The sequence below is a fragment of the Ceratosolen solmsi genome, unplaced genomic scaffold (assembly GCF_000503995.2).
Source record: "Ceratosolen solmsi marchali unplaced genomic scaffold, CerSol_1.0 scaffold11, whole genome shotgun sequence".
Classification (NCBI taxonomy): Eukaryota; Metazoa; Arthropoda; class Insecta; order Hymenoptera; family Agaonidae; genus Ceratosolen; species Ceratosolen solmsi.
The window spans coordinates 1,571,826-1,588,176 of NW_011948416.1; the positions used below are offsets into that span (position 1 = coordinate 1,571,826).

Sequence of the window (16,351 nt, forward strand, 5' to 3'; positions counted from 1 at the left end):
CTTCGTCTCATGTAACTGAACCGTATACCTCCATTTCTCTCCCTTCTCTGCCCCTAACCATCGCTGCCAGTACTCATCGTGCCTCACTTTCACCCTCTCTCAGTCTCTCTATTTTTCTAGCGTTCCTTCTCTCTAGTACGCGTATTCTCTCTCTCTCTCTCTCTCTCTCGCTCTTTAATCGGTTTGATTTATACTCGCACCATCGAAAACAAACTTATCGGTAAGCGCGTGCATGCGTATATATTTATAAAAGAAGCGCGCGCGCGCATTTGCGTCGAACCACGAGTTTCGTTTTCGCATTTCTACCAAGTTTACAATAGCATGGCAAAGATTTTTTTAGCGCGGCATACAGCATTTGAAAAATAGATAAATAGATAGATAGATAGATAGATAGAGAGAGAGAGAGAGAGAGAGAGAGTGAGTGAGTGAGTGAGTGAGTGAGGGAGTGAAGGCGAGAGAGTAAGAGGGGGTTATTGGTTGGTAGGGGGTGGGGAGATAAGCGAGTAGGGCGGGAGGGAGATGCGGAGAAGGATAGAGAGTGCATTACTCTGATCGCAGGTCGCGCGCGAAAAGAGAGTGAAAAGTGGACGACGTGGAGAGCTACTTGTTCTCCGTACTCGTTTACGTTCTTTTTTCGCGCTCGGATGCTGCGCGAGAAGAGTGCATACATACTCCTTGGTACTCCCAAATGCTCCATGGTACTCCGTGAAAGATCGAGGTGAGCTGATTCACGCTTGCGAGCGTACATGTGTGCGCGCCCTGAAAACTTATCGTCTTCCCGTTCGGAAGCTGCGGAAAGATTTTTGGGTCGAGCAATATATATGTGCAGTTCAAGGTGGCTGAGATTCGAAGGAAGACTGAAGGGAAGTAAAGGGAAGCAAAGGGAAGTGAAAGAAAGAGAAGGATAATGGAACGTTAGGAGGCAGAATGCCCAGCACGCCGAAGCATGCTACCGGCTCGTCTTAAACAATGTCTCATAGGGATATCTCTGAGGTATGACTTTTGTATAGCTGGTTATCTTTTATAATGCAGCAATGTCCTTTTCAAGCCGGGGGAATGCCGCTCCCTCGATTTTTTGTCTTTGGTACCGCGCGGTCGCTTGTTTGTATACATGGACACCTGTTTTAGTCCGATGAAGCCCTTTGTTTTTGTTTTATTAAACTTTGCTTTTGCAATATCACTGATAATATTTTGTACTTTAGCTCTTTTAAGCTCCAACGTATATAGTTGTGCTTATACTTCGACATTTTAAAATTTATTTCATGGAAATACCTGTTGTCTTTTTATTTCGTTGTGTTTACCTGAATAAAAATGGCTGTTCTTGAGTACGTAGAGGTATTATTTGTCCTCTACTTTCAAGTTTTTTCTTTCACTTTGAATAGTAATTACTTACGTTCGAAACTGTTTCTCGTTATTTATCACGCGAGACGTTTTTTATTTTTAAATAAAGTTATTTTTAACTCATGGGTGTTTATGTTTTGTTTTGATTTTCGCATATTTTTAAATTTAAATCATACAACGTGAAGGATTGGTGGTCAAATATCTTTATATAATTAGTTTTAATAAATTATTATTATTATTATTAGTGTTACTTTTATTTTTAACATTACCTACTTTATTTTAGCAACATTTTTAATAATCATTTTTAATCATTTAATTTTACTTTAGATTTTAGTATTCATATACTTTATTAATTTATAATTAATTTATTAATAACAATTAATTGATATTTACAGACGAGCTTATTTGAGAATGCAAATATCATATTCCATGATTATTGATTTTTTTTTTCAACCTCTTTAAATTAACGATTTTACAATGACAATTGAATTTGAAATACGTAAATAATAAACAACTTATTGTTAATTTTACAATACACTAAGAGTATAATTCCTTTATCATTAAAGATCCTTTATCAAAACAAAAAAAATTAATTAAATAAATAAATAAATAAATAAGCAAATAAATAGTGTAAAAATTAAAAAAAAAAAAAAAATATTTAAAGCAATTTGTAATTTTATGCTGAAAAATTCATCTATGCATTTTTAATTAGTATACATGTATATTAAAAAAGCAGTTGAGTCAGTTTTTTCTGCGAATAAATTGAGCTGTGCATCTTAAGCATATCAATGACTTATATTGACTTTGTAAGCGAGTAATTCAAAAACTTTTTAACGTTAAGGTGGAACCCGAAGGTTCGTCGGCCTTGGCTGCCGGATCTCGGACACTGTTCCTGGAGACGGTACGCAGAAGCAATGCTGCGTGCCAGAATGGAGACTACGCTTTAGCTGCTACTTTATATACAGAGGCACTAGCTTTAGATCCTCTGAGCCATGTGCTGTATTCAAATAGATCCGCAGCTCGCCTCAAGATGGGCATGTTTGCTTTAGCCTTACAAGATGCTGTGAGAGCCACTGAGCTTAGTCCCCAATGGCCAAAAGTATGTTGAATGACTTGAAATCAATACGCTTGCACGTGAAATTGTTAATTGACGAATATTTATCCATGATTTTTTAATAATACCTGTCACAATGTACGCTAAATAGCAGTTGAGCGAAACGATTGTCATTTATTTGTAAAATTTATATACTCATTTGTAATTTATACTGCTGCTTTCGCCCAATTGCAATCCACTTTATTGTTCAAATACTTTCAATTTACGTAATTTTATAAAATTATATTAATATTGCATATATTTTAGCAATTCATAAGCAAAAAGAAAATAATTCAATAAATATTTTGTGAAGTAATTGTTTAACTTAAGTTTACCAAGTACATCGAGTATCGCCCCAGATATGTAAAATATAATAACTCAATTTATGACATAGTCTGACATTTTTAATTATTTAAGTACTTATCATAAGTTATAATAGAACTCTCGATTTTATCGAAAGATACGACTTAATTATGTTCTGATTCTCTGCCGTAAGCTAATTAATCATTTTTCTCATAAATTTATTAACTTGTCAGATATGAGAAGTTTCCTATAGTTCGTATTTACTCAAATATTTTAATTGAAGATTTATACTATTATTAAAGTTTTTGAAAAATTATTAGTCTTAATCAAATTATATTATTATTACTGAGCCTTGCTATACACATTAATAGAATGCCGATATCTCTTCTTTCTTTTTCACAAATTCAAAGTTTTTCTTTAAATACAATTTACATATGTGGTCAAAGAACAAAAACCGAAAAAAAAAGAAAAAAAAAGAACGACACTGATAATATAAAAAATATTACCGTTCCCAACATACCTTAACGATATCATATAAATAACTTTAAATTCTTTGATAGTTAATTATTGGCAGACCAGACTATTGTCATTATGTAGAAGTAGCATCTATACAATGAGCCTTCGCTTCTAATATATATATATATATATATATATATATGTTTATATACATATATATATATATTCGCATTGCTCACAAGGGATTCTTAACATTATAATCATTAAAATCTTATTTATACTTGTAGAATTGTTCGATCAAATAATTTATCTACAAATGTATAAATCTCGTATTAATAGAAACATAGCATATTATTAAAATACCAATTTTCAACATTATTGTGCGTGAAACAGACCTACCGCTAATAAATACAGGCTATATAAATCCAATCAATTGCCATAAAGATAAAGTAAAACGACACGTTGCCTCGGAACACGACAATTGTCATCTCAGGGAAGAAATCTTCTTGCGAATTGCAGGCGTATTATCGGCAAGGTGTAGCGCTCCAGTGCCTCGGCCGTTACGGCGAGGCCCTCGTGGCCTTCAGCATCGGCCTCGGGCGCGAGCCCAACAACTGCCAACTGCTCTCGGGCCTCGTCGAGGCCTCACTGAAGTCACCACTGCGTGTAACCCTTGAGCCGACGTTTCAACAGTTGCGCGCCATGAAACTCGATGAGTCGCCATTCGTGGTGATATCGGTTGTGGGCCAGGAACTCTTGGGTGCCGGTCAGTACAGGGCCGCCGCTGGTGTACTCGAGGCCGCCCTTTCCATCGGCTCTTGCAGCCTCAAGCTCCGTGGCAGCGTCTTCTCTGCCCTATCAAGCGCCTACTGGGCTCTCAATTCCCTCGACAAGGCCATTAGCTACATGCAGCAGGATTTGGGTCAGCGATACTAATTTATGTTACACAGATTGTTTCTTTCCTTCCGCAATATTATTCAAAGTCCGCAATATTATTCGCGCGAGAGAATGCTCATTTTTATAATTAATCGGATATGTCATTTAACTTGTGTACTTTTACATCAATATCTAGTCCTTCCTAATGGTTACCTAATACTTCAATAATAATGAAAATGATTTATAAAGTGTGACCGTGGTCGTGATCGATGTCGTTATCATCATATTGATCCATTATTTTTCTATTATTATCTATTGTTATTTTTCAATATCGTAGTTGAAACGAACGCACTCGTTACGTAATTAAGGCTGTTCAAAACGTCGAATAACATAATTGTACTATTGTGTAGTATGGCGCTGAAAGTACACGGCTAATAAGCGCTGAATCTCTCAATGTTAATTAATGATGGCTGAATGCCTTGACTCGATGTGATCGAAACAGTCACAGTTTATACGAGAAGGCATGCGCCGATTCATTTCACAACCTGTCCCGTATTACGTAACGCGTCAATGAGAACCGCCGTGAAAATTTTGCAGAAGTGGCCCGTTCACTGGGCGACGCGCAAGGTGAGTGCCGAGCCCACGGTAATCTCGGCTCGGCTTACTTCAGTAAGGGTAGTTTCAAGGAAGCGTTGACAGCTCATCGCTATCAGTTGGTGCTCGCCATGAAGTGCAAGGACACGCAGGCCGCGGCCTCGGCTCTCACGAGTCTCGGACACGTGTACACGGCTATCGGCGACTTGCCCAATGCCCTCGCCTCGCACAAGCAGTGCGTCCAGCTTGTCAAGCAAATTGGGGATAGACTGCAGGAGGCCAGGGAGATTGGTAACGTCGGCGCGGTATACCTGGCTATGGGCGAGTTCGAGAGCGCGGTTAGTTGAATTTTTCTTTTGTGAATCTATACTTCTAAAAAAAAAAAAAAAACAAAAACAAAACAAAAAATCACTGTCTTTACGAATATTGGCTAAAAATATCGATGTTTTTTTATTTAAAATAAAGTTACTTTATGAATTTTTTTTCTCATCGATTTGGTTAAGACTTGTTCTTAAGAACAATGCGTATGGTTTATGAAAAATATAATAGTCTTGCTTAAGAATTACATACTTATTTATTTATAAATCATCGTAGGTATCGTAGCTATTTTTATATAGCGGCGTATAATTGCCCTTGATTTGTTTATAAACGCGATAGTGTAAATAGACGACGAAACCTTATCGATCGATATAGATTAAAGTAGTGAATTAAACGCGATGGTATTTTTCAATTATTAAAAGAATCGTTTTTCAAAATTAATGAATTAAGCAGCAGCCAATCGGATAATGTTTTAAGCGATCGATGATAATGGAACGAAAAAATTTTTTCTCAGGTTGACTGTCACACTCAACATCTTAGAATTGCCCGTCGACTAGGCGATAGAGTAGAAGAGGCAAGAGCTTTTAGTAATTTAGGATCATCGCACCATTATAGAAGGAATTTCGGACAGGCCATGACTTATCACGAGAATGTTCTTCGAATCGCACAAGAGCTAAACGACAAAGCCATTGAAACGAGGGCGTACGCCGGTCTGGGACACGCGGCTCGATGCGCTGGTAAACTTCAATTATCATTAATTGTTTTATATTTTTCTCGGCTATAGGTTTTTTTTTTTTTTTTTTTTTTTAATGGCGTTGGATGTATAAAAAGAACTCGTCGATTTATCTTCATTTGTTCAATAGATTTTTATTTTTTACATGAGTTTGGTTCATTCATATTTCTCACGGTATGAAAGAGAAAATAATGAAAAACCAAAAAATCTCTATCAATGCTGTAAAGTATTAAAACGAATAAAAATAGTATGTATTCTTCATTTAATACTTATCTCAACAACTTAGACAATTTATATTCCATTTTCTTTCGTCATAATTTCTTTTGACTAATACCGCAATGTCCGTTCGTTTGCCAGTGCAATAAGAAAATAATTATTTAAATATTTACATAAGCGAGAACGCGTTGTATTGATCGGGCGCGTGACTATTCCTACAGGCGACTTGCAGCAGGCAAAGCTCTGGCATCAGCGGCAACTCGACGTGGCACTAACGACCAAGGATAAAGTCGCGGAAGGTCGAGCTTGCAGTAACCTGGGCATTGTGTATCAATTACTGGGCGACCATGACGCCGCCCTCAAGTTGCACCAGGCGCATCTTGGCATCGCTCGTGCCCTAGGTGACAGAGCGGGAATGGGTCGAGCCTACGGTAATATCGGTAACGCCTACAATGCCCTTGGCTATTACGAACAGGCCATCAAGTATCATAAGCAGGAGCTCACCATCAGCAAAGAGGTGATAAAAAGCGAAATATTGGCCTAATGTAAGCTTCACAAGCAGTTCGAATGTAGGGTAACTCGGTAAATTGAATAGAAAATTGAACGAGTATACGTTTACCCGTTTGTCGTTGTTTATTCTCTCTCTGGTTTTTTTGTTTTTTTTTTCGGCACACTTGTGCCATTCCCATCTCTTAAGCGACTCTTAGGGCTTTCATAAAGTACATGTTTTTTTATGTATAATATAGCAATTAGTCGACTAGATTACGGACTTGTCTTCTGTTTGGCAGGTGAATGACAGAAGCTCAGAGGCAAGTACGCATGGTAATTTGGCGGTCGCCTACCAAGCGGTCCAGGGTCACGAAACTGCTTTGCGTCATTATCGCGCGCATTTAGCAATAGCCCGCGAACTTAAGGATGCGGCTGGCGAGGCCTGCGCACTACTCAACCTGGCCAACTGTTTGTCGTCGCGCGGACGTTTCGACGAAGCCATACCCTACTACGAGAATTACCTGATGCTGTCGCAAGAGTTGCACGATGTCGAAGGCGAGGCAAAAGCCTGCCACTTTCTCGGATATGCACATTACTGTCTGGGCAATCACCGCGAGGCTGTGAGATATTACGATCAAGATCTGGCCCTTGCCAAAGATTTGCAAGATAAGTCCGGGATGGGAAGGGCCTATTGCAACTTGGGACTGGCCCATCTCGCCCTCGGTAATCTCGACACAGCTTTGGAGTGCCAAAAGTATTATTTAGGTATGTGTGCGTGAGTGAGCGGTTTTTTTTCTTTTTTTTTTCGTTCCTGGAGAAAGTTAATCGCACGACTTCTATTAATAGCCATAGCTCATATGACGAAACACGTGGCGGGCAAATTCAGGGCTCTGGGTAACATTGGCGATTGCCTGCTACGCTTTGGCGAGGCAGAGGAGGCTATTAAGATGCATCAACGGCAACTGAGCCTTGCACGCCAGGCGTCCGACCGGAGTCTCGAAGCCGCGGCCTACGGGGCCTTGGGTGTCGCTCATCGCGCGACTCGTAATCTCGACAAAGCCCTCGGCTTTCACACGCAGGAGCTAACGTTACGCCAGGAGGCGCCCACGGTAACCTCGGTGCCGTGCACATGGCGCTCGGTCAATACACGCATGCCGTCAAGTGTTACCAGGAGCAATTGGAAAGAGCCAGAGAGCTCGGTGATTCAGGCGTCGAGGCACAAGCGCTGGGTGAGTGGGTCCTTGGGATTTCGCGCGGCTAACAATGCCATCATAATCGAGGGTTTCGATCCACCATTGCGTAAATACAGCTTGATTTTGTAATAGCTGGATGCGGTTCCTCGTCGTTGCTCGCTACGCTTGCCTCTTATGACAATTGGTTATGACGTATAGCTATAACCGTATGAGATTTAACCAGTACGAGACGTAATCCATTCATAAAACGACGATTCTTTTTGGCACAGGCAATTTGGGAATAGCGAGATTGAATATGGCCCATTACGAGGACGCGATTAGCTACTTCGAGCAGCAGCTCTCGACCCTCGAGCCACTTACGAATGGCACAGCGCTACTGGATCGAGCGCGAGCTCTCGGCAATCTTGGCGATTGCTATGAGGCCCTGGGCGATCCCGAGGAAGCCGTGAAATGCCACGAGCAGCAGCTCGCGGCGGCAGTACGATTGCGAAGCGTGAAGGACCAAGAGCGAGCGTACCGAGGTCTGGGCAGAGCTAGGGAAGCCTCTGGCAATTATCAGGAGGCACTTGTTTGCTTCGAGAAGAGGCTGCTCGCTGCTCACGAGGCCGACAGCCCCGAGTCTCGGGGAGCCGCATACGGCGATTTAGGTATGCCACCGCACCCATTCGCACTTTTTATCAATTCATTTGAATAACTGTTAATTCAAGCCCATCACGGAAACGAGCCGTTATTTATAAATATACAATCCAATGTATAATGCACGTACGCATGTAGACCAAGCAAGATCTGCAAGTGCATTGGCATTGTGAAAGAAGGCAACTTTTAATATAAATTTGCAGGCCGGATACACGCGGCCCTGGCTAATCACGAGCAGGCGGTCAGTTGTCTCAGTCATCAATTATCACTGGCGCGCGGCTTAGGTGATAAAGCTGCAGAGGCGGAGGCCGCCAGTGGACTCGGGGCCGTCCACCTCCTCATGGACGATCCCGATACGGCGCTCGAGCATCACCAGCTCGAGTTATCGATCGCCGAGAGTCTGGACTCTGCTGATTTGCAGGCTAGGGCCTGCGCCAACCTAGCCGCCACCCAGGAGGCCCTCGGACAGCTGCCGGAGGCTATCAGATTACAAGAACAATCGCTTAGCCTCGCGGCAGCTGCAGCTGATTTGGTCGCAAGAGCCGCGGCCTTCTCGAGTCTTGGTCGACTTCATCATCTCTGCGGTGAAGCTTTTCTCTATATTCGCAATAAAACGGAATCTTTCTTACATTCCTTTGTGTGTGTCTTTAAGGTAGAAGCTGGTCGACCGTCAAAATAGAGACCGCTATTTAAATACAAAAATAATTTATACTTAAAATTATAGCCAAACAAAGTGCCAAATGGATAAGAAAATTTTTGCTAATAGTCTAATCTTTACGTTTTTCTAATTTATAATACTTAATTTACAATACTCACATGCAATACTCACTTTTGCTCCGATCAATTAAATAGCAACAAAGATAAATTAATTATAAATCAAGATTCTTACACGTGTGAAATTGCATCGTACAATTTGTGTAACAAAATACATATAGAGTTGGTCGGTGCTTTGAAACTAGATAAAATTAAATTACAGATTTGGCTAAGCAGTTGGACAAATTTTTCAAAGCATAACAGATATAAATGAAAAGAAACAGAATAATTTTAACACACCTAAGTTGTCAGGCTACCAAAGTTAAATAAAAAGAGCATTAAATTTAATTCTTCTAATTAATTTGTACTTATTAAAGTTGCTCGTCAACAATATATTGATTATTTGTAAGGAACGACTACTGTAATTAATTCGCAATTCTCGAGTAGGCGATCTTCCTCGTGCATTGAGTTACCTCCAATCAGGACTGTCGCTGTGGGAGGGTCTAGGTCGACAGGACGAGTCGGCGCGACTTCGACATCGACTGGGTCTTGTACACTGGGAGGCAGGCGAGGCGACAATATCCGTTGAGCAATTGGAGAAGGCCGCTGGTTTATTCGAATCTCTCAATAACTGTGCGGCAAGCTATAATCAGCAGACCAGTAAAGTCGAGCTTCTTTCACAAACTTATCGAATGCTGCAGAAAGTCCTTGTAAGTCTGGGCCGTACAGATGAGGCCCTCAATTGGGCTGAGAGATCTAGAAGAACAAAAGAAGAGAGCATGACCGAAGAGGCAATCCACTATTCCGATATTGTTGATAGACAGCGAGGCATCGTTCTTTATTACAGGTAGATGTTCTGAATATCAATATCGTCTCCCATTTTCTTTTTTTACTTTCACCTTCTTATATGTTTTAGTTTGATATTTTGATAGAGAGAATTTTCACAACGTACATCCTATACATACTCACACGCGCGCGCGCGCGCGCACACACACACACACACACACACACACACTTTTTTTTAAGTTGTGTAGTAAACCTATATCGAGTACATTAGTAATAAATGCGTTTCATCTTTTGTATTTATTAATTTTTATTATCTAACATTCATGGGGTTATGTATAATATTGAATAATGTTTATACTTCATAACTTCATACCAATACTTTAAAGAATTTTTGTAGGATTCTCATCACAGTTGTAAAATATAATAAGTTTTTGTCAAGTATTAATAATTTTTATATGAGTTTAAGAAACTAAAAAGCCACGATAAGTCTTGCGAAAATTTGTTTTAATTTTTGTCCCTCCAAATCTACATATGAAAGTCGTACCTCCGCCTCTCTTTAACACCCATACAACTTCCTTTCTTAACCATAGCGAAGTGGATAATGAAGTGCACAGCTGGTGTCTGGCGCCGGGTCGTGGCGTTCTCCGCTTCCACTCGAGCAGCCTGGCGAACGGCCCGAGTCTCGAGAAACGCGTGATGGAAGCACGGGAAGCTCTGCTGTTGGGCGAGTTGACCTTGGAGTCATCGAGTCTCGACGATGGCTGCTGTCCTTCTAAAATGCCTACCCGAGGCCATCATCTCAATGCTAGCTCTTACAGCCTCAGCAGCCTTTTTAGTGTGGGTTCCGTTAGCTCGAGGGCGGGTAGCGCACGTTGGGCTCAACAAAGGCCCGGACCCATTTGGCAGTCACCTCAAAGTCTGCAGTCTCTATATGATTTGCTACTGGCACCATTCGAGGACCTTTTACCAATGCCTAGAAAAGAACTCATTCTCGTAGTCGAGGAGTCACTTTATTTAGCACCGCTGCCTGCACTCCAAGCCAGTCCAAGTGGGTATTTTTCGTTTAAATGGTTTTTTTTTTTTTTTTTTTTGAACAATTTGCATATTCTCAACATACGGTTGATATATAAACAAATATACGCAGCGTATCCAGTATTATCAAAATCACTAGGAATATATTATTTTTAGAGATAGCAAACCTATGTTTGTATAATATATGTTGTGACAAAATAAACAATAATGGGCTTTGTATTATGATTGAATATTGAGTTAAAAATCATAACTATCTATTTTTATATTTTTATCTTTTTTTTTATCTTTTTTATTATATTTTTATCAAGTTACGGTGAAATTGTTTTTTAACCCATTGTAGGACAAATAAGCACTCTACGTACATACAGTAACAGGTGATTTTTAAATTTTAGGCGACGACTATCTTTGCGAAAGATTTTCGCTGCTCGTCATACCCTCACTACATGCACTCAAGCGACGATCCAAGCCACCAACGCCGGAGGGTAACGCGACGGTCGCCGCCTTAGTTGCCGGAAATCCGAATATCCCGGAACAAATACGCGAGGAGTACGGATGGATCGAGAACGTCTCATCGGCTGAAACCGAAGCCAGTATTGTCGCTGAATTGCTTGAAACGAGGCCTCTAGTTGGTACGTATATTTTGCATTTATTTATTTATTATAGCCTATAGTCCCGATTGGGACAATGTGGTACTTATTGCCTTGATAATTCATCGAAAAGTGCCATAGTGTTTATATACATTGAAAAGAAACGAAGCGAATCTTTTTTTTCTCGTCTCTTGTTATTTCTATCATTTTCCCTATTCATCAACGTCTCAGGTGTTGAGGCGACGCGCTCGGCGATACTGCGTGGCCTTCCGGATGCCGAGTGCGTGCATTTGACGGTGCCCGTCTTCTGGACGAGTAATCCGAGCCTCGGCTTGGCGGCGGAGCAATGCGATGAGCCAAGCGACAAACCGGAGTACCAACTGGATTGTCGCGCGGACCTGCAACGACTGACCGCGCGTCTCGTGGTTGTCTCCGGCAGTCACTGGGCCAACGATTCACCCGGCATTGCCATTAATGCACGGGGTGTGCAACAATTATCGAAGGCTCTGCTGAGCGCCGGAGCTCAATGCGTCCTCGTCGGCACGTGGCCGGTGCCACCGACGGCCGGCAGCATATTACTGCGAGCCTTTTACAGCGCTATGTTGCAGGGTCAAAGGGCATCGAGGGCGCTAGCGGAAGCCATGCAGACCGTGCAGCACACTAGGCACTTTGCGCACCCGGCCAACTGGGCTGGCTGGCTGTTGCTAGGTGGCGACACGAGGCTGTCCAACAAGGTGGGTGGCTTCCTTATTTATTTTTTTCTAACGATCACTTTCGTGACACAGGCTAAAGGCGGCGGTTTATTCGGATTTCGTCGTTTCCGTTAGATAGAAATAAGTGGAATGCGCAGTTAAAAGTCAGATACGCTTTAAACTTTCAGGTGGCATTGATGGGTCAGGCTTTGGCTGAGCTGTTGCGCAGTGGACCGGAGCAGAGTCGCGACGCCCTCCGCGTCACTCTGCATCTCGTTGAGAAGTCGTTGCAGCGAATACATTGCGGGCAAAAGAATGCCATGTACACGACACAAAAGAGTATAGAAAACAAAGTGGGTTCGGCCACGGGATGGCGGGAACTTCTGATGTCCGTTGGCTTCAGGTTCGAGCCGGCGGGTAACGGCATTCGACCCTCGGTTTTCTTCCCCCAGAGCGACCCCGAGGAAAGATTGACGAGATGCAGCGCGAGCTTGCAAGCTCTGCTGGGCCTGGGTCACGCCTCTCTTCACGCACTCGTTCGACTGCTACAGGTACGGCCCAGCTAACCAAGAAATGTTGAATGTAGATTCCCATTAAAATGCTAATACTAAATGACGGCTCAATTTTTTTATGCGCCCGTTATCTACTTACGATGCTGTTGTTTCATTATAATATGGAATAATCTGCCATTCCAATGTCATTAATTGTACGAAAATTTAATTTTTTGGAAAAGTAAGGCAATACTTATATTAAACTAGAGATTTGATTTGCGATTGAACGACAGGCGCCTGAGGCAGCGGAAGACGTGATCGCGGCTATGAGAAGAGCCAGTTGCGCGACAGAGGGGCAGGAGGTAAAACTACCTGTGTGCGTATGGCGGGCCTCTGGATCTCACGAGCTCTTTGCCAGCTTGGGTTTTGATCTTATGGAAGTCGGTCAGCTGGAAGTCACGTTAAGAACGGGCAAGCAAGCGTCGAGAAGAGCCGTTCAATTCGCCCTTCAGGCCTTACTCGCACTCTTTGGTAATGATTTCGTATCGAGCGGTTATTATAAGCATTTTTAAACACACTTTGATTAAAATATTTCGATAATTCTCGTATTTTGGAATATGCAATGACAATTTGAATCTGTTGCTCTTATTATCTAAATATTGTTTATCATTATTATTTTTTTCTCATTTATACTAATGCTAAAATAATTCTTTGTTTCTGTAGATACGCAAGAAGCACCAAAAAGTCTTAGTTTAGATTCAGGTAGCTCAATGGAGAGTTTGGTTCCTGTAACGCAAACTGATCGGGGACTTTCTGAAAGACCTCGATTGGGTGGCGCTTTTGCTAGTTACGTAAAACATCGCGGAGAACCCGATGGAAAGACCATGGAAACGCCTATTTCTCGTTTAAATTGCCAAAATCGCGAAGGTGAGCACCAAGTCCTTATGAACCATTATTAATATATATATATATATATATATATATATATATATAAATTATAATTTAAATAATTTGCATGCGTTGTAAATTGAATCTCTATCTAATAGATTAGCTATACCGAAGCCTATTAACGTATACGTATATTTACTAATATATTTATTATTTTCTCATACAACGTTTTAATATCGATAGTTTCAATATATATTCTTGCCGGTGTAAATTGTTATAATGTTCACGACAGTTAGAAATTTATAATAAAGTATCGTTTGTCCTATAAGCACGCTACTCTTATAACTCGTAAAACATTTTCGTTGTTAATGTTTAGATTTAAATATTATGGGTACATAATATTGCAATAGAATTATAATACTATACATCATTCACGAGCTTTTTCACTCATTTTAACTTACTTATTTGACCATAAACAATCGTAGTCTAATAAAAATTTGATTATAGTCATTACATGTCGTGTTGTAACCGCAAATTTAACTAAATCACGACCAACTGTTTTATAAATTAGAAACCATTAATCTACATTTGTAAAATGGTATTCAATTAACTGAATGTCATCGCTTAAACTACATTGCGGCACATTTGAAAAATAGACAATGTCTGCTGACGATCGAAAGTATTTAGCATTACAAGTTTGCCAAGTCAGGCGTTGTACTTGCGCGCGTCCCAAAACTATAGAACCTTGATAAAGCTATAATAACGATTGTTCCGCAGACGAGCCAAGCGAAAGTTTCACCCGGAGCTCCCCGGCTGCGCTTAACCTTAATCACCAGGCACGCATCCGCAAGCTCTACCCGGATCAGTGCATGAGCCAGCGTCCAGGTTCGAGCTCTAGTGGCTCGCTAACCGACTGGGATAGCGGTCACAACACAATTTTGCGCCGCCAGCCTTTGCCCGCTGTGCCAGCAACCGTCCTCGAGCGTCTGAGCGTACGTACGGAGCTTGGAAGCAGTGGAACGGCGCCGAGGAAACCGCCCCAGCCGGTGCCTGGAGCGGATACCAAGCCGGAGGCGCTTCAGAGCCCGGAGATGGCGCACCAACATCATCATGGGAACGCGCGGAGTTTGGCGACCTCCCTCACGAGTCTCACGCGTGAGCTCACCCCAACTATCTCCGAGGTTTATCACGAGAGGAACCTCGGTCTCGGTCTCGCGCCCTCTCTCTCCAAGCTGCTGGAGGAAGTGGGTCCGGAGGTTGGCGAGCATCAGCAAATCGTGTCTAGGAACGGCGCCCAGGCAACCGACTGGCTCCAGGGAGATACCGAACTCTATCGTAGGGACGAGGCTGACGGCAGGTCCATCGCGGAGTCTCAATGCAGCGCTACGAGCAGTAATAAAATGCGTAGAAAAGCACCGCCGCCGCCTGTCTAGCTTTAGCCCTTACTTTTATCTCGGGCCCTTGGGATCATGAGTTATGATGGTCCGAACGTCTATGTGAATTCATAACAGTGACGAGAAGAAGTTCCAAAAATTACTTTGTGAATCTTACATATAAAGGTTATTCGAACGTCATTCTGTCTGCCATTAATATATTTTCGAATCAATGAGTTTCGATCTTGGAGAATTTTTGTCGAACCTCTTCATCTTTGTATGTAATTAAGTACTGTGGTATTCATTTTGCTTAAGCTTGTTTACATATTATGTAAAATTCAATCCAGAATACCAATGTTCTTTGGTGATATAATTTAAAATTTTCAAGTCACCGTGAATGTTTGTAAATTCAAGTAGAAATAGGGATTTTAATTGAAATGTTAAAGGGAAGGGAGGAACGGGAAGTGAAACATTGAAATGGTTACATGGATGACATTATATTCAAATAAATTCAATAATACTTTATATTTTTTTTTTTTTATAATAATTTCAATTATTATTAATTTTAACATTTTAGATCAGTTCTATTTGGAAGAATGCCTTTTTATAATATTGATTCTTTTTTGTTCTTTGAAGTAAAAGAGCAACGGAACTTGATAAAATTTTCGAATGATTTACAATATTTTAAAAATATTGTTAAACTATCTTAAAAGTTGGTAATTTTATTTGAAAATAAAATATTCAAAGCCATTTTTAGTTTACATATATTTATACTTTTGGTATCCAGATTAAAATGAATCTTTATATAAATATTTTAATTAAAAGAAAATACAAGGATAAATATTCCTTTGTTCATTCATTATAGATTGCCTTATTACACCTTTCTATAAATACAAATATTTATGTATGATGATTTTGAATTGAGCCGTAATAAAAGTTTAATTAGACTAATTAATATTTATCTAATCAAACATTCTCATTTAAAAAGATTATAAAATTAAAGGTCAAAAAATTTCTTTAAGGCTGTTGTAATTTAAGCGAATACATCATTGGATTAGTATCTCCAAAAGTGTATATATATATGTATTTTTAAACTTTGAGAATATATTTGATATATATCGATAACAGAAAAACAATAATATCTTTATCCTCTGAATTAATTGGTTAATCGTGACACTAAATCTTTTTCTTTAACTTTCCTTATAAAATCAGATATGAATACTAATAAAATATAAATTCAGATATACACGAATTTATAGTCTATTGCATAAATTTATTTTTATGAACTTTTTTTTATAAGAAATTTGATTATTTAAATAGATAAATTTTGATAGATTTATTCTGAAATAAAAATGTTTATAAAGAGATTAAGAATTATTGAACGTTTATTCGAAATTAAAATAACTACAGAATTTTTATTCATAATTTTTTTCATATTTAATAAAGGAATTGCAATGTATTTTTCTGTCTATTTGAAAATATCTAATAATTGCTGTTTAAC

General features: G+C 40.1%; 1 protein-coding gene across 1 annotated transcript; it reads left to right on the plus strand.

Moving 5' to 3' along the window:
* The first annotated feature begins 600 nt into the window (after positions 1–600).
* LOC105359153 (tetratricopeptide repeat protein 28) lies at positions 601–15,383 on the plus strand. The gene is given in 19 exon segments (XM_011495654.1): positions 601–993; positions 2,183–2,440; positions 3,713–4,115; positions 4,667–5,001; positions 5,496–5,718; positions 6,152–6,447; positions 6,719–7,184; positions 7,266–7,517; positions 7,520–7,648; positions 7,882–8,259; positions 8,452–8,832; positions 9,449–9,848; positions 10,378–10,835; positions 11,212–11,448; positions 11,638–12,140; positions 12,287–12,649; positions 12,883–13,120; positions 13,313–13,516; positions 14,255–15,383. Coding segments are annotated over 19 exon segments (6,204 nt in total). The 5' UTR covers positions 601–969; the 3' UTR covers positions 14,911–15,383.
* Positions 15,384–16,351: the final 968 nt, after the last annotated feature.